General features: G+C 38.4%; 1 protein-coding gene and 1 pseudogene across 2 annotated transcripts in view; one reads left to right on the forward strand and one right to left on the reverse strand.

Annotated features, from left to right (window-relative positions):
• The window catches only part of LOC148741295 (anoctamin-4-like), a 223,507-nt pseudogene that overhangs the window by 183,573 nt on the left and 16,154 nt on the right, over positions 1-23,780 (reverse strand). The gene's annotated exons all lie outside the window — the stretch shown is intronic.
• LOC148741302 (uncharacterized) lies at positions 851-23,762 on the forward strand. The gene is made up of 17 exons (XM_088738777.1): positions 851-1,354; positions 1,609-1,680; positions 4,869-4,940; positions 5,675-5,746; positions 7,353-7,424; positions 8,627-8,698; positions 8,874-8,945; positions 9,514-9,585; positions 10,138-10,209; positions 12,162-12,233; positions 12,767-13,772; positions 14,305-14,395; positions 15,074-15,130; positions 15,683-15,745; positions 18,949-19,202; positions 20,184-20,451; positions 22,371-23,762. The coding sequence occupies exons 3-17, from the start codon at positions 4,921-4,923 to the stop codon at positions 22,736-22,738; spliced, it is 2,631 nt and encodes an 876-aa protein (XP_088594903.1). The 5' UTR covers positions 851-1,354; positions 1,609-1,680; positions 4,869-4,920; the 3' UTR covers positions 22,739-23,762.

Here is a 23,780-nt window from a genome sequence, read left to right on the forward strand (position 1 = left end):
AACTGAGATTGCGTAGAGTTCATGGCACACGGGAAAAAAGGAAGCCAGTTGGGTTATTTGAGATGTCGTTGAGAAAAAGAACGTAAATGAGTGATTATGAGGATTTTAAGGAAAGATATCTTCGATAGCTGAAGCCTTGTGTCAAGTCATTCTGATAGGACACGTAAGCCTAAGAGAAAAAACAGTCTAGAATACAACTCTAAAAATTCCCAAGTAGCATGGTTGTTCTCATAAGAGATAAAAAGGCCGATGACTTTACTTTACTTCTAAGTTCCAAATGTGGTGTTGATAAGTTGCATTTATCATGCTTCTAGGACGTTCAGTTTTCAAACTCAGACCAGACTAAGAGAGCAAGACTTTTTGTCACTGCTTCATAGCAGATAACAAGGAGCGCGGTCTAAGCGTTTTTGACAATTTTTCTATTAAATGATAGGTATATCTACAAGAACAAACTTCCATTGTGAGTGGTTGTGGTTTTAAAGTAAATGGTAGAAATTATTTGGTAACGTTTTTCTGATGCTCACTTTTATTCCAAAATAGAACGACATATTATTTGCAATATAAGATGTAAGGGCTCCTTTAGAGACTTCTTAGGGTGTAAATACTTATTGATGTGATTTCGAAGTTGATAAGGACAGTTTGGTTCATGTAAGAGTTGCAGGGGTTAAGACTCTTTTTTAAAGCTACATGCTCTTTTGTTCTTTGTCTGAAGTACAATTATCTTGAGGAGGTATGGGAAATATCTGTATAAAATACTTAAATTCACCAAGCTAACAAAAATTGAAGATAGACGGATTCTTCTCGTGTAGCGTTTACGCTGTTTTGTTTGTGTCTTTTTCCCGTAGTTACCATAATTATTTCAAAATTAACACTGATGAAAAAATTAGTAAGGCCAACAAACAAGTCTAACAAGAAAACGAAGACAAAAATAGATCCATCATGGGCTACCGAACAAAAGACCGCAAAACATATTTCGTTAGCTTTGTGGCGTTGAAGATATTCTAACACGCACCATACTTGCATAAGTTTTTATCGCCTAAGTTTTTATCGCATTCATTGCCATCTTCCTCTGTCAGTGATATAAGGATACCTAAACAAGAAACTACCGTGCAAGTTGACTCTTCAGCATTTCCTGTAGCAGTTACCTCCTGAGCGGTTTTATTATATTTGAATGCACATTTGGAAGTCGTTGTACAAAGTAAGGATAGATAACGGTGATCACGGTGAGGTTGAAAGTAGTTTATTATCTTTATATAAGTTAATCAATTTAAATTAATTGCAGGTGGTTAGACGACAACAAACTGCAAAACCTTTCCTCTACGATAATTGGTAACCTTACCTGCCTGACGAATCTGTAAGTGACTTTGGCTCACAATCCTAAGTTGAAAATGTTTTCATCCATAATAACGTACTTATGCAAACTTGGAATCCTACATTGGTAAGAACTATGTGATCCGTGCTCACCAAGAATATGATATCACGCTTTTCCCCCCAAGTGTAATCTAAAGGTTAGAGAACTGGTATATCCGAACGAATTCTTCAGTTCTTTATTGTGCACCCTGTAGCTTAGCCATTTTAGGTATAAAGGATTTTTTCAAAATTTTGCAGGTCCTTTTCCGTCAACCAGCTCAGTCACCTACCACCGAAAATTTTCAAAGAAAATAAAAACCTAAAGTGGCTGTAAGTAGAAAATGACTCAATCTCTAAAGTTACAGGAACTTTGTATTACTGATAAGTGATCGATATACAAGACCAAAGATGAAAGATGTTTGATTCAGAAAATAATTTCAAATCAGTAACCTTCATCTTTTCCTTTCTGGTGGGTCAGTCGGTGATCGAACGGCGTCCAAAGCTCAAACTCCAGATTTGGAACTTATCTTCCTCTAGAAATCTTGGTAAAGATGTTGAAATGTTTTCGTGGTTTCCATTGATTCGTTTTTTACTTGCAGGTAGTTTTGCATTGGGTTAGTTAGCAGTTAGCGTTCATGATCCGTGCGGACCTACGCTGTTTCATAAGGGGAAAATGTTAAACAAAATTCCGTCTGCATATATTGAACAACCATTTACTGAAGTAGAGGTGGCTGGTGGTGAATATTTAGCAAGCTTCTATGCAACACTGAGATGAATATTTGTCTTAGTATGGAACGAAACAGTATATGATATAGGACAAACATTTTATCTTTTGACTCAACTATTCCTACAACGATTACAATATCTTTGTGTGCATATCCCGCTCAGATTGCTCGGAGCTGAATAGAAAAGGATGTTCGGTGTTCATAAGGGATAGTCACTGTATTCTACAGCGACTTAAATGTATTGTAAACAAAGGTGTCTCTGAAACCATCTTGCTCATTTTACAACTCTTCCATATTTGTGTCGCCCACGTATATCCACACTACAAAACTTGACCAACTTATCGGTCCCCAAATCGCTAATCACTCATCACCAGAAAACCTCAAAATTGTAGTTACCATTCCAGAAAACCTCTCACTTTCCGATTCAGAAAAATTCGTCCTCAGTAAAGGCTTGAATTTCGTTCCCATTTCTAAAACAACGGACGATTTCTCAATTAAACAAGACGTAGAAAAATTCCTTCGCCGCGTTCAATTAAAAGCCTTTTTTCACAACGAAGAGGATGATTCTAACACCTCGAACAAAGACACTTTCGAAACACTTCAGACTCGAAAGTCTAAATGGACTCCCCCAGGGGGGCCAATTCGCATCATTAGACTTTTTTATCAAAAAATTGCCGCCACGATATCAACAAAATCAACTTCAAATGTATTACCAAATTTTCTAATCTCTCTTCTGAAGAGTGGTCGGCTCTAAAAAGTCTTAGAAAACGCAAAGACATAGTTATCAAAGCGGCCGATAAGGGCGGCTCAGTCGTTGTTTGGCGCACCGACCTCTACCAAAAAGAAGCTCTGCGGCAACTTTCTGACACCTCTTTTTATCAAAAGGTCGACAAAGACCTCACTACCAGCAATCAAAACTCCGTCAAGAATACGATCAACCAACTCATAACTAAACAAGAATTGCCGGCCACAGCAAAAAATCTCATCATAACCACTCCTAGAACTTCTCGTATTTACTTTTACCTGAAATTCACAAACCTAACAACCCCGGTCGGCCCATTGTCTCGGCTTGCAGTTGCCCTACCGAACTTATCTCCAGCTATCTAGACAAAATTATGGCTTCCATCGTCAAAACTTTACCATCATATATTAAAGACAGCCAACACGCTATTCAAATTTTTCGAGACTTTAATTTCCTTGGCCAAAACAAACTTATTTTCACCATGAATATTATGTCTCTTTACACTGTCATTCCTAATGGCGAAGGCCTTCTGGCCCTTAAACATTTTTTTGCTCAACGTACTGATAAGGAACCTATAAATCTGAAACACTACTACGCTTAGCCGAACAAGTGCTCACACTCAATTGTTTTTCCTTCGGAAACAACTTCTTCAAACAAACCAATGGTGTAGCCATGGGCACCAAAATGGGACCTAGCTCTGCCAATCTTTTTGTAGGGATATAATTTGGATATATCAACAAAGTTGAAGTGGTAAATTGGCCACCGTAACGATTACAAAAGCTGACGTTTCGAGCGTTAGCCCTTCGTCGGAGCGAATAGAGGAATTGTGGGTTGTGTGTGCTTTTAAAGGCAGAGAATGGAGCTACGTTATTGGTGGGAACATGGCAACGAGAAAAACAAGAATAAATTAGTGGAACGAAAAGCGTTCGTTGATCCCTGTGGGATTTAGACTGCCGGTTTGAAAGATGAGCTTTTGTTCAAGACTTTTACGAGAACACCTTCGAGACGTGGAAAGGAATGACAAGGACACATCGAAACCAGTCGCTAGACATTTTAATTTACCCAATCATTCTAAGCAACATATGGCAATCTGCGGTCTTTCCTTACACTTAGGTAGCACGGAAAGCCGTAAAAATCTTGAACGCAAAAGCTCATCTTTCAAACCGGCAGTCTAAATCCCACAGGGATCAACGAACGCTCTTCATTCCACTAATTTATTCTTGTTTTTCTCGTTGCCATGTTCCCACCAATAACGTAGCTCCATTCTCTGCCTTTAAAAGCACAAACAACCCACAATTCCTCTATTCGCTCCGACGAAGGGCTAACTCTCGAAACGTCAGCTTTTGTAATCGTTACGGTGGCCAATTTACCACATCAACTTTGTTGATATATCCAAATTATATCGACACTAAGCCAGTTACTAAAAGACGTCAAAGACAAAGAAGAGCCAACCAACAGACAAGCAGCCTTTATATGGTCAACTTCTCAGACTGCCATGTATCTTTCATCGGAAAACCTGCCTGGGACCTCACACGCGATTGGCTGAACACAAACGAGCGACAAGAAATGGTGACGTCAAAATTCAAAACGTTGAATATCATCGACTCACAAAGGACGCTATGACCTGAGACTCTACCTTACCTACAGTGCCGACTTTTGAAGACGATAAACTCTGGAAAGCTGGTTCACTAACTTAGAACAGACACTCTATCAGATGCTGACAACTGCCAGAACATTACAGACGACATCTGCAGACAGCTGGAACCGAACAGAAAGACCTTTATCGAAATTGACCAACCACTACCGACTAATGGTACTTGAGTCTTACAGCCAATAACATCATGGCAACACTGACCAACCAGTTTTCACGAAACGGACTTAAAAAAAACTCAACTTACAACATCTCTTCACTAGACTCTGATAATGACTTCCATTTAGGTTTTCAAAGGGTCAGTCACCAGTACCGGCCCAGATGATCAGGATACATGCTCAAATTTTACTCCAGGGTTCAAAAAATTTATTGCATCATTATTTTTTCCCGTTTATTTTAGAGAGTTGAACGACAACAATCTCGACAAATTAGCTGATAACCTGTTTCGAGGCATGAAGAATTTAACAAGGCTGTGAGTGAGATCCTTTAGATCCATATAACTTACTGATTAAAGGAGTATTCTGGCATGAGATTTAAACCTGTAACAGCAAATCCTGAGCCGGGTTTTTCAAAAAACCGTTAACCTAACCCGAGATTAGTGCAATTTTTTTATTTAGTTTTTATAGATCTGCAAAGGAATTTATTTTTTTTATATTTTTTTACTCGTCAGTTTTGAGTCATATTGGGAGATGTCCCAACAAAACCTTAGGTCTTATACACGCTCTTTTACAGAAAAATTAAAGACAAGTTTCATTCTAATCCTGCATAAACGTTGACTCCCTTTCGAACACCCCGGCCCCGAAGACAGACGTTAACGATTTTTTGGACTGACTAATCGGGCGATTGCAGTTTATAACAAGCCAGCTTGTAAAGACTGGTATTTGATCAAACTTTTAAACTTCTCAGTGATCATTCCAAATGATGTTCAAGATTGCAAACCAGCTCGTTCACTCATCTGTCAGTTTGTCTTTCTGAGTCTCTCTTGCCTATCTAGTTTGTTTTTCTGTCTTTAGTAGACTGTTTCTGTTTTTCTTATAACCAGTTAATTTTTTGGAGTCTTTTTGATGTAATCCTCTGTCTGTTGGTCCATTCATGGTTATTATCTATTTTGTTTTTCTTACTCCTATATTGCCTGTCCGTCTATCTCTCCGTCCATTTTTTCACTGCTTGTCTGGATATCCATTGATTCTCTTGCCACTCTTATAGGTGGTTGCACGACAACAAAGTGAAGCTGCTGACCCCAGATCTGTTCTCAGATTTAATCAGTTTGGATGACCTGTAAGTGAATGCGTCGAGGATTAATTCTTTAGAAGCCGTTTGATTTAAATTTTGTTACCGCCTGAAAAGTTACAATTAGCTAAACTTAAAATAAATCAGCCCGCGTGTAGCTGAACCCCCTCCCTCTACCCTGAGGATAAACTGAAGGGAGGGAAACTTTCCTCTTACTCTAGTCGTCGATCGCTATTGCCCGTAAGGTCAGCCATGAAAGCCACTTGTTTACTATCTTCGATAGCGTGAAGGAAAGTATCGGACGATACGATTAACCAATAAAAGTCATCATATGTTTTCTTGCAAAAAAAATAACGTCACAGGAAACGATTTGTCTCAGGTTTTCGTAGACTTTCCCTCCCTTCTGTTTTTCCACGGGTGAGAGGGGAGGGTACGGCTACAATTAGGCTAAGAATGACTGTAAAAGGAACTTTAATCGCGGCTGACGGGAGGTGGTGGACGTCAGAATTAAACTGTTTTTCTTAAATAACACCAGTAACAAATATGTACTCTGGAAATATTGTAGCATTGCAACTCGATTTAAGAAAAAGGCTTAGTTGTTAGATTTTATTTGCTAAGAATTTGAAAGAAATAATGATGAAATAAGCGTCAAAGAAAATCAATTTATAGCCAGATGTTAGCATACACTAATAATACACATGGAAAAATTACGCGCGTCTGATTGGCTGAAAACTGAAAACTAGTGTATTGTTCATGTAACACGAGTACAAAATTGTAATGAGAGTGAGTTTTGTGTGATGCTTTTTTTTCATGTAAATTATTGACCAGTAAAAACATGATTTCTCGTGCAATTTGGTGTAATTAAGCACCTATAAATATTTCTTACACCTCAAACTGCACTCGCCCTACGGGTTTCTACAATTTTGTTGTCTTTGAGAAGTTTACTCGTTCTTATTAATGTCAAATTGCAATCGAAATCATGTACCTATACTTGGATATATAATTGGATCAACAGGTCAAATGCAGTGAGACGGAGGGAGCTTAAGCCTCTGAGCTTCCTCCCCCACCCCACTCCACCTCTTCAGACCCGGTTGCAATGAAAAACAGCCCAGTTTGAATATCATTAACGAATTTATCAACTGTTACCTTGGAAGCTGTTTTACTAATAGCCATAACGAGCTCGAGGTTTCTTTTCGCCTGCGAACCTATCAATTTCTAGGGGTATCGAGGTCAAAACAATGACCGTGGTATAGAGAGTGATGCAAAGCGTTCCAATCCATTTATTTTAGAAAAAGCTTAGAATTATCTGCTTTGTGACTCAAGAGCTAATGACTGCTCTCACAGTTATGACACCCAAACCATTTATCAGTCTCAAACAGCGGCTGTGAAGAAGAATATTAATGGCGAGCTGTAGACTTTCCGTTTGGTTTGAATACAATTAGTAAATATAGGTTGTGAACAGAAAATAAATACCTCATTGAAATAGAACCTCAAGTTGGAGGTGGTAGGAAAGTGATGCAAAAATCTCTTTTCCAGTTTGGCCTTGAAAGTGTTTAGTTTTATCCATTAGATAAAAAATACTTGATGTCTCTATTTCCTGGGCTAAGTAGGATTTGTTCCTGTTGCGATTGATAAAATATACAACTGCTTTCAGGGATTTGTCAAATAACGAAATAAAAAATCTGCCGCAAGGAATTTTTGAAGGTCTAACGAAGCTTAAAAAGCTGTAAGTGATTAATTACATCTTTGCATTTCTTAATTTTGGAGAATGATGAAAACATAATTTTTTTTTTATAAATTATAAGATCCAGTAGTACAAAAAACTTGAATAATGAATTTTACTTCACTCACTTTTCCAACCACTTTTTTCTTAATAAGCTATAGGGCTAGTGCTGTCATTGCGGGGTCTCCAAGATTGGAAAAAAAAAAAAGATAATTAAAGCAGATGTTCAAAATATTAAAATGTAAATAAAGTACATGCAAGAAGAACAAAGATTTGCTGATGTTTTTAGATAATACTTAAGTTATGAGAAATGTATATAAAGACCCTCGAGGACTTCAAGATTTAGAATTAAAAAAAAAAAAAGAAAAAGAAATTAATGGAGAAAACTGCTAAAAAGAATGAAACAAATTCGAAAGGGCTTTTAATGCACAAGATGTTGATACGAACATTCTAAATTAACCTTTCAGTTTAGTTATTTCTTTCAGAGGCGGCGGAGTGTTTTGAAACGTGGGGAGCTTATCTTTCACCCAGCCACGCTCGCACTCCAAATGCCAAATGTGTTGTTTGCAATCTTTACAGTTTTGTATGTGTCCGTGAGCGATTTGTGACGTACTTTCATTTTCAGGCACAGTCTGAAATCTTTCACCTGGGTATACAAAGTAAATCATGTCTATTAATTAATTACCTACACACGCTATTTAGGTTCAAGAAAGCTTCTCGAACACAGGCGGAGCTGTTCAAAAAAAGTTTCATTTCATTTTATTTCTCCAAGCGCGATGCTGATAGAAGGATTTTTGAAAAGACCCCGAGATTGAAGATTATGCTTTAATTCATGTTGCGCTAGCGATATTTACGACACTAAAACTTGCCCCCTTCCCTTCACTTCTCCGCTGCCTATGCTTTGTTTATCTATTTCGTTAGCTCCTTTTACTTAGTTAGTTCAAGTACAGTCTGTCCAACCTTTCTAATATAAATACCGTTGGTGACTACCTCGATGTTAAGGAGGTCTTTGTTTTCAATTAAGAAAATATTTACAGCAAATTTAGATAAATACACTTTTTTTGGAAGAAGCAAGGGATTGCAGTAACACTAGTGTAATTAATAAGCAAAAGGTTAACCCCAGTTCCCACTGAAACCGTTTGATGGCGAAACGGGACTTACGGTCAATTTGATAATTTCTTTTCCACCATCCTTGTTTTCTCAAGGGATTTATCAGGTAATCAACTCGAGGAACTACCCGGAAACATTTTCGTCAACCTCACCAAGCTGTTGAATGTGTAAGTCATCAACCGCTACATCAAATGTCTCTTGTAAAGTGTTTTTCGCCGAGCTTCATAAATCACCTGCCGATATAACGTCCCAGAATATAGTTTTGAAGGGTTTTTACTTTTTTCTTTACATTAATCCAAAACTTTCTTTGTTGATTTTTTATTGAGTCATTTTATACCGCAGAAAACTGGACAAAAACAAGCTCAAGAGCCTCCCCAGGAATTTGCTCCATACTCTGGACAACTTAACTGGGCTGTAAGTTGTGCAATTGGGTTAAAATATATCACTCATTTTATGAATAACATACTGTAATCTGGGCAAGCATTGATCTCGTCATCCAGTTCAACTTAATCTAACAGTTCTTGATTATAGGAATACGAACATGAAGACATATATCGAGAGCGTGGCAAATCTAAATTACTTTTAGTTGCACTAAAAAACTGCGATAATTTAGGCTAGCTTTGAAAACAGCCTGAGGGATAAGGCAGACGAAAAACTAATCGAGATGACGGGAAGTTGTCTGTTCTACTACTATCAGCTGACTCTAAATCCACGATATCTTGTTTGCCTCGACAGCTTGGTATATAAGGATCTTTTTGAATAATTTGTGTGATCCGCGGGTTTCACAACAGTTTTTGTTTGGTAACTATCATTCTGTAGCTACCATTCAGTTTCCCTGTTAATGAATGTGTTTATATCTCCTACCCGTAGTGCAAAGTTATGCCTCTAACAAATAAACATTTCTTTGTTTGCTTAAAAAAGCATAGGCCAGCAGTCCAATAAGCAAATTTTGGGAAATTTCTAACACATAATTTACTTTAAGGTATCTCGCCGAAAATAATCTCGCGTCTTTGCCTAAAGGGATTTTCAGTAACGTGAGAAAGCTTCAGGTTCTGTAAGTACGGAATTTGCAACAATCACCTGTGGATTTTTGTTTTTTTGTTTTCATATCAAGAGGAACTCCATATCCCACCATGCCACCCTATGCCATATCCTACTATGACACTAGACCACACCAAATGTTCGTTATTAAGGACCACATTACCCATTTCAGTTCGTGTCCACACTTTTCACCCTCAAATCACAGCATACCATACCATTCTCCACCACGGCCGAAACTTGCAACAATGCTCAAAACCTTCCATTTCTGAATCCCCAAACAAAAGACACACCTACCATCTTATTTTTAAACTACACCAAAACTCGCTGCAGTATAGTGTATACCGTACCATAACATACCACACCACACCACACCTTAACATCCCCATCATACACCCCAAACCACACTCTACTGTTTCACATCAAAACAAATGATCCACAACACACCATACCACACAAGACTTCACGTGAACAATTGCCCTAGCCCCATATTATGGTGAATATAACAGTTATGATTATTTTGTTACTTCCTAACACAGATCTGTCTTTTTATTATTTTTCTCCGCAGTACTCTTTTCAATAATAGGATTCCCGCTGTCACCAACGAAAACTTTAATGACCTTCCAAATTTGGTGATTTTGTGAGTATACAGCCACTGATGAAATTTATCATTAGACCACTACATTATGTCTTAAAAATAAAGTCTACTGCATCCTACTGGACTGACTGAAAATAACAAATGGTTTACGTCAGTGAAACCCTGTAGAAAAATACATTTTTTCATCGCGAATCAGGAAATAGGAACATGGTGTTCTAGTTGTATTTTTTTTTCAGCAAAAACACAAAGAAACCGCAATAAACTTAATTGCCGAATTCAATTTTTTAAGCGACAATTCCCTTTATTTGAAAGCGTTATTGAAAAAGGCAGAGTTATTATGAATTACTCCAGTAAATGCGTATGTTTTTTTCCTTTTTCTTTTCTTTTTTCTCTTATTGCTCCTTTATTAATCTGTTATTAGTTGTTGTTGTTTCACCAACAAGAAAATGTTGAAAAGACTCTTTTCACCCCCTAATTCCCATTAGTGACCAAGACAGAATTTCTCCTAACAATATCAATACCATATCAAACAGAAAAGTGAAGAGAATAGGAAATAGATCAATAAGGGATAATCGGTTGATTGAATACCAAATTCTCCAAAATAACATCATAAGATCTGAGTGGCAGGCCGAATTATTACTGCAACCTTGGGAGTCAAAGAGTAAACGACTGAGCCGATTGAATTTCAGGGAATATTATCCTCCTAGCAGTTAATAAGTCACTGGTACAAGATTATAACAAAAAAATCAAGACAGAGCTGGCTTAACGTTTGTGAATATATGAAAATCATATATGTGAACTACGGCTAAAAGAAATTAGAAGGAGAGCGATGTTCGCAGTTATGAACGCTACTTAAGCAGTAATGAAAGTAAGGCCTGAAAAAAACTAAGGCCTGTACGGGATTCGAATCCATGACCTCTGCGATACCGGTGCAGTCCTCTACCGACTCAGCTAACAAGCTAGCTGGTATGACATCGTACATTCACAAAAGTTGACTCATCACTTCACGCGTTTATTGCAAACCAACGCCTAGTTGGCTTGTTAGCTCAGTTGGTAGAACACTGCACCGGTATCGCAGAGGTCACGGGTTCCAATCCCGCACAGGTCTGAATTTTTCTCGAGCCTTATTTTCATTACTGCTTAAGGAGTGTGCAAAACTACGAAGATCGCTTTCATACTAACATGGCTGGTTTGTTTGGAAGAAAAGATTTTTCCAAGCAACATGGAGGTACGGTAATAAGACTTTCAACTAAGGTGATAAATATATATTATTAACCAAGCGCGAGGGCCGTACTGGGAGAATATCGGCCAGAGGTCTTGACAGTAAGGACCGAGCGCAGCTCGGTCCGTACAAAAAAGACCGTGGGCCGATATTCTTCCAGTACGGTCCCGAGCAAGCTTGGTTAATAAGAGATTTATTATACTACTGAAGTTCAAAGGGGTACAAGTTCGGTATCATTCGGGACCATTCGGGACAGTGCCCGGTCCAATACAAGAGAATATTGACCGCCAATAGACCATTTTGATTGGTTGATTTTAGTTATTGACCCTCTGACTGCCCGAGTCGTGTAATAATATGAATTATTAAAAACTAGATCATTGGATAATGAAATTCAAGACTTTTTATTGGCTTAGCCATCATGGTATATCAGCCAATATACCATAATCTACAAATATGGCAAGCGTACGTGTCAGCTTAAAATCAAAAGGGAGCTAAAAATTTAATAAAATTTAATAATTTAATTTAACGTTTTTAATAACACAATTATTCCACTCGCGCTTGTTGGATATGAGATGATTATAGCCAACGAGGCGCTACGCGCCTCGTTGGCTATCTATCATCTCATATCCAACGCACGCTCGTGGAATAATTGTTAATTAACCACCGTAAAGGTGGTTAATTCATATTATGAAGAACGTGGGGCGCGTTTTGATTGCATGGCACAGTTTTCATTTTTTATCCATAGTATTCATAGTAGCCTTCTTATTTTTAGGTATATGCATAAAAACGAAATGTCTGAGCTTCCTAACGGGTTTTTCGATGGAATGAAGAACATCATGAAAGTGTAAGAAGTTTTTTTTCGGTGCTCAGTGAAATGTTCAATATCATATTGATGTTTCAATTTTCCTCCAATACTGACTACTGACTCGATAAAAAAAACTTTGAAAAACCTTAAAAATGGGCTCAAATTTATTAGAATTTTCATTCATGATACACGATATGACCACAAGATTACTGTATTGCGCTTGTCATTCAGAAATCAGCAATTCAGGCGGGCTCGCTATCTGGCAATTAGTGCACGTTTTGATTTCGCAATTAAAACCTGTGCGTTTTGCAAAATATTCAGCCGGTTTAAAGTCGATTTAGCCTCTTGACAATTTTTAGTTAGAAAGAGGTTGTGTTGAACTTATGATCTTTTGCGTGTATGTGGTTTTGTTCTCCTTTTTTGGGACCGCTTATATTTACAGCCCACCTCACTTAGCTTCAAAATGAGCGAAAAGTTTGAATAATTTTGATTATGAACTACCAGTGTGAGTGAGAACATATCTTTTGCGTTTTTTTACCTGCTGAATTTTCCTTCTACTCTGTCAATTACAGGATACTGGACACCAATCTTATGTGCTGTCATCTGACGAAAGAAGACGCCCAATGCACCGCTTTATACGACGACAGCTTCGCCAGTTGCGAGAGCATGTTCCGCAACTCAGCCCCACGTAAAAGTATCTGGGCAATCGGAATCCTTACTCTGCTTGGTGCCGTGTTCGTGATTGTGTGGCGCCTGATCTTTAAAGAGAGAAACGTGGTCCAGCTTATCATTTTAATGCACTTAGCGGTTGGGGATGGCTTGATGGGCGTTTACCTGGTCACCTTGGGTGCCAAAGACCTGTTATGGTCGGGAAGTTACTATCTGCATGACTTCCAGTGGCGATCCGGTTTATCGTGTCAGGTCATAGGCGCAATCTCAGTGCTGTCCAGTGAGGTGTCTGTAATGTTATTGGCACTCATCTCTGCCGACAGGCTGAAGAATATCGTTTTCCCCTACCATGGAAGAGGGCTGACTCTCAGGAAGGCACACATTCTGTGCGCAATCATTTGGGTCCTTGGTTTTGTCATCGCATTCCTTCCCCTCAGTGACATTGGCTACTTTTATGACACCCTAAAGCGCCCTGCCTACTATGGGAGATCCGTTGTGTGCCTCCCTCTGCAACTGTCTAAAAGTTTTCCAGCTGGTTGGGAGTTCTCCATTGCTATCTTTGTTGTGTTCAACTTCCTCCTCTTCCTGTTCATGATGGTAGCTTATGTCGCAATCTTCCTTAAAAGTTATAACTCCAGCCGTCAGCTCGCAAGGAAGGGAACCATACGGGAGGTGCAGGCAAAGAAAAAGAACAAAAGTGCTAGAAGGGAGAGAGCATTGGCCAAGAGAGTCTTCTTCATCATCCTCACAGATTGTGCTTGTTGGATGCCGATAATCGTCATCGGCATCAAATCTTTGGTTGATAAAGATTACAGTCCCCAGGGGGATCTTCCTGCATGGATCGCTGTCTTTGTACTGCCAATTAACTCAGCCTTGAATCCGATCATCTACACCTTATCAACCCCTCAGGTATGACAGGGACATACATTAGTACAACGCAATCGACGTATTCCTTCACCGCACATTACAACGTTTCCTTGCAGAATACTTAAAAGTGGATAGTAAAAGATAACATTGTTGGCTTTCTACTGAAAACCATATTGTGGAATTCAAAAAGTCCAATGAATGGATTTTTCATAAATAAAAAAATAATAGCTAGCTTATCAAATATTTTGATTGTAAAGTGCACACGGCTGTCACATGGAGTTTCAAAAGTAATCGTTTTCACACAAAAACTACACGCCCCTTGAAAAATATCATTATAAACATTTGAGCACGAAATTTCTGAAAGCCACTTGGACAATTTCTCACTACCCTTAAGAAGGCATTTGGTCACAACTGGATAAATGACTATACAATTTAACTGACTGATTCTAGCAATCGGCCTTCCAAGTGTCTAAGCCGTATGATAAGCTTCATTGCTGTTTATGAAACACTACATTATATTTTCCCTTAATTTATGCAGTTTTAGTGAAATACTCGCTTTTCAATTCCCAAACAGGTACAGGGCATATTACGACCTAAACTGCAATTTTTTGCAAACCGTGTGCGCAGCTTTTTCTCTTTCTGTAAAAAGCAACAAAGTCAACAAGGTAAGCTTTAACGTTTTCCTTGATCGCCCTTAACATTATTACATCAATATAAAAGCTGGCCAAGGGTAAGGATCTGCGAAAATTTTTGACCTGATAGTTTTTGCCTTGGATTTTTCATCATTTTGTTGAGTTATAATTGTGTTGTGCTTCTCTCAAACCAGCAGTATACATACAGGTACCAGAGGAGTGTGAGTGACATCTGATAAGAAGCTAGGGTGGGGTGAGGGTAGCCTATGATTGAGAGGCATTCCAACCGGAAGGAGTAGAATCCTAATCACTTCTTGCCGTAAAAACTGAGAAAAGGTCTAGCAGCTGTGCGAGTCAGTTTCGATGTTGACTTCAACTTTAAAAAGAGAAATTGAATTTCAAAACCAGGGCAAATAAGTTCATTTTGAGGAGTTGTAAGAAAATGATGTCATAAAAGGCATCTTCAGTGGAGAGGTTTTTAATTCAGTAGTGTCCTGCTGACATTTTGTGGTCGGAGGTGGTGAAGGGATGGTTTCATGGAACAATTTTGGGGAGGTATGTTATTATTGTGATTGGACATGAAAGCTCATGTCAGTGTACCTAAAAATGTTATACTTCAGGGCATTTGATGGAATAAAAAAAATTAACATTTTATTGCATCAATAAAGAAGCTCACTAGAAATAATAAGAACCTATATTTTGTTCTTAAAGTAGAGAAAGACCAAGAGGAGGACAACGGTGGAAATTTGCAAATGGTTTTCGTGGAAGGTGAGTCGTTTTCTGAAAGTTTATGTAAAAAGGACATAGCCTCAACTACTCTTTTAAAAAAATAGTAACTGACGATAATTAAGAACCTATAAGGAGTCAAGGAGACAAAACTGAGAGTACCACAAAAGTATTGGTATAGTCTTCAATCGAAAAAGGGATCTAAAGGGTCATCATTTCTCCATAGAAAGAATTGCTTGGAAAATAACTTTGTTCTTCTCTGTCATGGAAATGCAATTTTAATGTTATCAATATCTTCATTCAGAGCCAAGGCATTGATAGCTAATGAAGAACTTTATCAAACAACAACAAACATATGAAACATATGAGTGAACTGCGGTTATGAGACGTATATAAGAACGATCCTTCGCAGTAAAGCACTATTTGAGCAATAGTGGAAATCAGAATGGTTCGAATCAGTGGTTCGAATCCCGTACAGGCCTGAATTTTTTTTCAGGTCTGATTTCCACTATTGCTCAAATAGTGCTATACTGCGAAGGATCGTTCTTATATACGAAGAACTTTATCTTTATCTGTATTTCATTTCCATTTCAGTTCATCCGCACGAAGGACCGCGGGTAAATGATAAAAATGTTACATCCCAAGCTGATGGACAAGGTAAAGTCTTGTTTGCATCAAATAATTTCTTTAGTCGGTTCATAAGTAATCACTATCTATTAATTGTTCTCTTTTTTATACCAATGCCACCTTTGTGGCTTTTTAGTGTAGTTAATTATATTTTTACTTTTGTTTTGTTTTTTTATCCAAATATTTCTTTGCGGCTTTTCTATACCTTTAGTTCGCTTTATTTTGTTTCGTCTTCCCTGGAAGCTTTTTGTGGATGCAATGTTGAATGCGGCCAAATAATTTTAAATCGTTTCGTTGTTATTTTTCGAGCATCGATTCCATAGGTGACATGAACTAATGTCAATTCGGTTTCTCACAAGCCTTTTGTTGTCTTAGTATTTTATTAATTTGTCAATCCATTGCTTAAAAATAACTGACCGAAAAACGGCTCATTAAGAGCAAATGTGGCCAAAAATCGAGTATTTTCGAAATATCGTGGCAACAGCCAAAAAATCGATTCAGCTCGTATTCTCAAGTTAGTTGGGCCTTACAGTGAAAAATATCACTGCTTACTTCGTTTGGCTGAATATCAATTTATTTTCGAGAAAATCGATGATGACTGAATTCCACTAAAATGCCGCTTTAGAAGCTCAAAAATTTTCAGACGAATCTCGGAACATGGTGCCACGAACTGAAAACACTTGGACCGATGAAAAGGACCTAATCTTGAAAAACAACATCAAAACATATGTTGACAGCCATTGGAGCAATTGTTGATTGATTTGTATACACAATCTAATTGAATTTATCCGACCTTCATCTAACTTGATTAAAAATAGGTCAAAAGTAACTCGTTATTTAACTATGGGCTAAACAAAATTATCGACCGAAAATCTGGCTTTTGGAAGGCAATGTGTTGTTCTATTCGATCCCCGAAGGATTTTCTGGGGAAATGATTCAGTGCGATTTCATTAAATTTTAAAGTTGGATAAAATGCGCTCATTTGACGGTGCCGTCAGTTACTGAAAATGTATACATCCACACGATTGTTTCACATTGCACATCCAAACTGCAGCTTTTTCAACATAATATCCACTCATCCTCCATGTTGCTGTATCACAGTAGAGGATTGCAGTCCTGAAATTGTTGCATCGCTCTCATAGTGGCGATGGATGTTACTAAAAGTAGTAACGGGGAACGGGAAATGAAGAACCGGGAACGGGAAATGAAGAATGGGGAACGGGAAACGGGAAACGGGAAACGGGAGTCGGGAAACGGGAAACGGGAAACGGGAAACGGGAAACGGGAAACGGGAAACGGGAAACGGGAAACGGGAAACGGAGAACGGACTACGGGAAACGGAGAACGGACTACGGGAAACGGAGAACGGAGAATTGGGAACGGGGAACGGCGAACGGGGAACGGGGAACGAGGAACGGGGAACGGGAAACGGGAAACGGGGAACGGGGAACGGGGAACGAGTGTACAGCGGTAACCCACCTGAGAATTCAAAATGGCGGAGTAAACGATGTTTACAAACACTGATTTTATCGCTAGGTTGCCGCTTCCAGCGAAATTAGACGACTCGCGTTTATTTAACTATTGCCCAGGCGAAGCAATGAAGCCTGTATTCCGAGGCGAGAATTCGAAGTCAACGTTTCTGCAATGGCCAACACCATTTGTTCTGACGTCTCCCTTTGTTTTTCCTTCCTGAAATCTGCATTTTTTGGCAGAGTTTGGGTATGTTGGTTGTTTGCATTGCTCAACAGCATTTTTTTGCAGATAAGTAGCAAGGAGGTAATATCTTAGGTTAACAGAAATAAGCTGGGAAACGTAATAACCAGCCTAGTTAATAAAATTACTACATGCAGATATCTGCTTACCTTACCGCAAAATAACATCAGGAACATATCTTTGTATCGACCCATAAATTTCCATGTAAACAATAGAGAAATCAAACATTGACAGAACTTTTAAAAACATTTAATTTAACAGGAAAACATCAGTTATATCTTCAAGAATGTAAGTGTATGAATTCACATTCATGCTAATGCTTACAATGATATTTACACTGCATTGATCATATTCAAGAGAAAGTGATACCCATAATGGGCGTGAAAGTCATTCAGCTGTTTGCTGTCCAACATTATTGACATTGTTAGGTTGTAAAGGTGAAGATATTGGAGGTAAACTTCACTACCTTGCAGTACAATTGCTTTATGAATATAAGAATAAATGTCGCGAGCTTGTAGTTCTGAGTTGATTGTTCAAATGTTGTGCATGAATTGTAAGATACTCACCTCTCCGAGGATTTGATCTCTATGCAACCTGCAATGTGTGGCAGACAAGAACTAAATTTATTAGGCACTCAACATTTCAAAGTAAAATCCTTCAATAAAACCTACACTTACCGTCCACGCTTTTTGCTCCGACGATCGCGTTCGAAGAGCACGTACTACTAGTTGCCAGATCCTTTTAGTTTCCTTTACTCCGCCATTTTGAATTCTCAGGCGGGTTACCGCTGTACACCCGTTCCCCGTTCCCCGTTCGCCGTTCCCCGTTCCCCGTTACTAGTTTTAGTAACATCCTTGTAGCGATGTAACTCGGAAGAATAGTCAACACCGCCTGATAACGATTGTTTACAAAGCGTATCTCGGGGTTTTTCTACACCCATTTCGATGCAAAAGGAGGCTGTAATTACTTCAAGAGATCTTTGTTGAGATATAAGTCTTCAACCGAACCGCGAACCAAATGTAAGCGGAATGTTGCCGAAAAGCATCTTACCGCTTTTAGAGAGACTGCCTCTCAATGATGTTTAGAACAAGTCAGTGACACTTGCCAGTGAAATGGACACCTGAGCTGTGTTCAAACGCTAGTCGTGTATAACAAAATTTCGTTTCTCTGAATTTCTGATCTGGATGAATTAGGGAGGGTTATCTAGTTATTTTAAGTAATGTTTGCCATTTTGACCCCAACTTAGGTGAAAACCAAGCTGAAGTACTTCAAATTAGGATGTAAAAATTATTATTTCTTTCTTAAATGGAAAGGCTCAGTTGGCTGTTAAGGATTCCTTTTTACTTCCTTTTCTATAAAGTTCCTCATTCCATATATCAAAGAAACTTATTATTAAGAACTCGTAGGAACCTAGAGAAGAAGTATTCATAATGTAGTCAGTATTCTTCTGTTTTGGTCCTCCTTAAATCACGGGCATGGTGGTATTTATCCCCTGTTCCTTCATCCATTTGTTTACTTAGGTTCTGTTGAGTTAATCGCTCGGCTTCAGCAGATGCAACACGATGCAAGCAAAGTCAACGACAAGACAGACCTAAAAACTGAGTTGAAGAAAATTGCCTCAGACAAGGGCTTCAGAATTGTTGACAATGAAGGATCCGGAAATTGCATGTTCTATGCTTTGTCAGATCAACTGGAAATTGCTATGGGAATCAAAATCAAGCATGACGAATTGAGACAAATATTGGTCCAGTACCTCAGAAAAAACCCAAAACTAGTAAGTTGTTGTCTTACACTCTGTGTTAACCACTCTTACTTTAGGAGCACCATAAAGGTTAGATTCACATGTGGGCCAACTAGCCAACACATCACTACTCCTCCTGTAGGAGTTAATAAGGATCATAAATACCCTGAAATCAGCGTTTAGTATAAACCACATCGCGCGCTCATTGGTAAGTGATTAGCAAGTACCATTCACCGTCTTCTTGTATAAATAGAGGATATTACATGGCCGCTTGGGGTTCGTATCCCCAAGGGGCCATGTAATGTTCTGTTTATTATATAGATACTGATGAAATTTCCACATAAAAGACAACTTTTTTTATTCATTTTCGAAACAGCAATTGGGTAATTATGTTGGTAACCATGGCCACACCAATATCCTCACACGTGAAAGATAAAAATAGTATCTTCACTGCGCGCGGTGAAGATATGATTTTTTAGTAAAAGGAGAAATCCTGGTATTTCATCAGTATCTATATAATAAACGTAAATAATTAGCTACCTCAGTGTCGGTTGTTTTAATATTTCTGGATTGCTCGTAAAAACACGCTGTGTTGTTCAAGTGTTTTAGTATAGACCAAATCCGGGTCACGGATGAATTCAGGACCTCCTTGTGAAAATTAAAGGACTCTGTCTTGTGTAGAAGGCGGCCAACCCAAGGTTTTTTAAAAATACTTCGCACTTGTATCTACCCTACACGGGACAATATAATTCGGATTGAATAATCTTGACTCTCGATAAGATGGACACTAGATATTCGATGTTTCAGAAGGGCAAATTTAGGAGTTTAGACTGCTACATCCAATGTAGATGCTTGTGTTCATTACTCTGATTGGTTATTATCCGTTCTTACTGTTGTTTAGTATCTCTTTGTTATTTTCTCAGACGATGACTCCTTCCAACGTACTCAACCTGGTCCAGTGTACCATTAACTTTACTCTTTTAAGTTGCGTTCTCTGTTTTACTCTTCTCACAGCCCAATGGAACAGATCTGTTTCACTTCGTCCATGGACATCAATCATGGGCTGATTACTTAACGTACATGGAGCAAGATGGCGCTTGGGGTGACCATGTTTTTCTTTGTGCCGCAGCAAACCGCTACAAAACTTGCATCCGTGTGGTCAGCAGTCTTAACGCTACTCACGATGTTATCTTACGGCCACAATGTCCTGTTGACAAAAGCAAGACACTTGTGTTGGGACATATCCATGAAGTACACTACGTCAGCCTTCACTCCACGCAAGGTACAATTCTTTACATTACACCCAGTAAATGAAGGGTGAGTTTATAATGATATTATGTGTAATTATCTACATCACCTAAGAGGGAAGGGGTGGCTCTATCGTTCTTTGGTATAAGCCGCCGTCAAATGATCACTGCCAATATGACGTCACATAGCAATACTGGAAGCGCTTCGCTAAGTTTGTTCAATAAAGTTCAAGGACAGTAATAACAGCTAACAAAGAAAATGCCATTACAGGCTCCTAGTATTGACTTTTTTTCCGCGAGTGCACAAGCTTTGTTATTTATATAGTGAATTTAGAAATATACTGTCTTGTGAAAATGTTTGTAATTTCACCAATTTCAATTCGGGACGAGTGCGGCTGACAGCCATATTTACTTCCGCGCGTGTCAAAACAAACCAAAACGTGCGCCGTTTTTTTCTGTAGGCTTTGAACAAATCGACCTCATAAAAGGAGATTTATTCCTTATTTATGTAGGTTTATACCTATTGCTATTTGGGATGAATCTAATAAGTCATTTTTTCTTCAATCCTTTTAAGTTTGCAGTCGTCGTTGTATTAAATAGCGGTCAGCCACGATTACATACTTATCAGTTCTGCTAGTGTTGTAAAGACCTTGGTAAGAGCCAAAGATTCTAGTTGATAAGTTCAAAATTTCAGACGAATCTTGGAGCGTCGCGCCACGAATTGAAAACACTTGGACCGATAAAAAGTACCAAATCTTGAAAAACAACATTCAAATTTAGGTTCTTGATTGTTTGTATACTTTACCCGACCTTCTTCTAACTATATTTATTAAAAATTTGTCAAAAGTGACCCGTACTTTAACTGATAAACAGAATAATCGAATGAAAATGTGGCTTTTGGAAGGCAAAGTATAGTTCTTTTAAACAATCATTATCACGAAGTCTTGACTATCCTTCCAAGTTATTATATCGCTAATGCGAGAGCCATCGATGCAACATTTTCAGGACTGCAATCCTCTACTGTGATTCATCAGCATGGAGGGTAAGTAGATATTCTGCTGAAAAAGCTGTATAGTTTCGATTTAAAATGCGAAACAATCGTGTTTGCGTGTGAATGTGTACATTTTCTACCAACTGACGGCATGTCAAATCAGCGCATTTTATCGAACTTAAAAATTTGATTAAATCGCACTGAATCGTATCCCCAAAAAATCCTTCGGAGATCGAATAGAACTACAATTTTCCCTCCAAAAGCCAGATTTTCAGTCGATTATTTTGTTTAGCACAGTTAAACAACGGGTTACTTTTGAACTATTTTTGATCTCGCTAGAAGATGGTCGCTTAAATTCTATTAGATTGTGTAAATAAATAATCAAGAATTGCTCAAATTGCTGCCAACCTATGTTTTCATGTTGTTTTTCAAGATTTGGTACTCATTGGTCCAAGTGTTTTCAATTCGTGGCGCGACGCTCCAAGATTCGTCTGAAATTTTGAGCTTCTAAAGCGGCATTTTGGCAGAATTCTGTTATTATCGATTTTCTCGAAAATAAATCGATATTCAGCCAAACGAAGTATGCAGTGATTTATTTCCCATTGAGACCTACCTAACTTTGAAATATGGGCGAAATTGATTATTTAGCTGTTGCCACCAAATGTGTGACCATTGGTAACATTCACTCTTAATTCTTTAAATAAGACTGACTGACTGACTGACTATCTGATTTGATCGATTGCCCGAAAGAATGACTGACTGTCTGACAGGTAGGCGAACAGACTGATGGACTGACAGACTGAGTGACGGACTGACAGACCAAATGGCTGACCGACAAACTTTGTTACTGACTGACTGACTGACCGGCTAACTGTCTGACTGACTAATTGAGTAACCAATTAACTTATCAACCAGTTTACCGATTAACAAATATCGTGTTTTTTTCCTTCTGGTTTAAACCAGAACAAAAAGAAGACTCCGAGCAGGACAGAGAAGGACAACAGGCAGCTTCCGCAGAACAACCATCAACTTCCTGTGAGGCTGCAGAAGAAAAAGAAGCCGTTGAGTTCGAAACCAAGACTGGTGACGGAGATGATCACACTACCACGGACCAACCATCAACTCCTTTGAAGGGAAGCAGCGAAGAAGCTGTTGAACAGGAAGACAGGAAAGGAGGAGAAGAAAAAAAAGAAGACGAAGAAGAGGAACGTAAGATTGCCTCAGATGAACCATCTACTCCCTCCCAAGAAACCATCGAGGAACCTAAAGAATACCAAGACACTAACAGTGAGGATGATGAGAGTAAGAAGTTCCCTGCTAAACCAGAGTAGGGAAACTGCTTGATATGACGCAGGCAGTGACTTAACTAAAATGACTATGTCCTATATAGCATTCAGATTTTGTAGTTTCGAACAAGTACAACTGAGCAGATAGCAAAAAAAGACATCAAAACAAAAAAAAGTTCCGTTAATAATTGAGATCGCTAAGACTAGGGTGTTTCTAGTTTGGTAAATTTGATTAAAGATTACTCGCTGAAAACAAAAAGAGACCTAAAACACGTATTTATCTCATATTTCACGTAGGAGTTACGATAGTTTTTAGCATTTCAACATGTATACACAACAATTTGGTAGAGTTCGATTTAGGTCCTTCTTTCTTGCATTTTTCCTTGTTTTATTATATCGGCCTATTTCAATCTTCTCTCCCGTTAGGTAAAATTTCAAGTATTGCTTTCGCTTACAATGGAAAACTGCTGCATAAGGTTGTAGAACCGTTTTGTAGAACCGTTTTGTAGAACCGTTTTGTAGAACCGTTTTTGTAGTACTGGTTAGAAGCCTGTCTTTAGGGAAATCAACATACATTCCCGAAACAAGGTTAAAATGTTTGTAACGAACAAACAAAGGAGAGGCTTAAAGAGGTATGAACAATGAGAATGTAATCATGATTACAGAAAGCAATGTTGTTAAACCAACTGATTATCAATAAAACCATCGCGAGAGTTTAAGTTACTTTGCCTTCTGGAAATTACTTGATACTTTGCGGTAAACACCAAGGATTTTAAGGTTGTAGTGAGTAAAGGAACTCCTTGTCAGACTTTGAAGTGCTTTTAATTTAAACCACAAAAATATTACAAAGACAACAGAGTATCGTCTGATTCAGGATGAGGTAGTAGCATAAGAAAGGAGTTCAGTTATGGACTGTCTGTCGGAACAAAAAGGGTGGCCAATAGTTGACATCTGATCATATTTGTAGTAAATGTGACTTCCCTGACAAGGAGAAACTAAGGAAAGTTTCGACCATACTTTGGGCGCGGAACGGATCATCAGACTTAAAATTGCAAAATGAAGAACAAAACAAACACAAAAATATTGA

The sequence above is a fragment of the Stylophora pistillata genome, chromosome 1, assembly GCF_964205215.1.
Source record: "Stylophora pistillata chromosome 1, jaStyPist1.2, whole genome shotgun sequence".
Lineage (NCBI taxonomy): Eukaryota > Metazoa > Cnidaria > Anthozoa > Scleractinia > Pocilloporidae > Stylophora > Stylophora pistillata.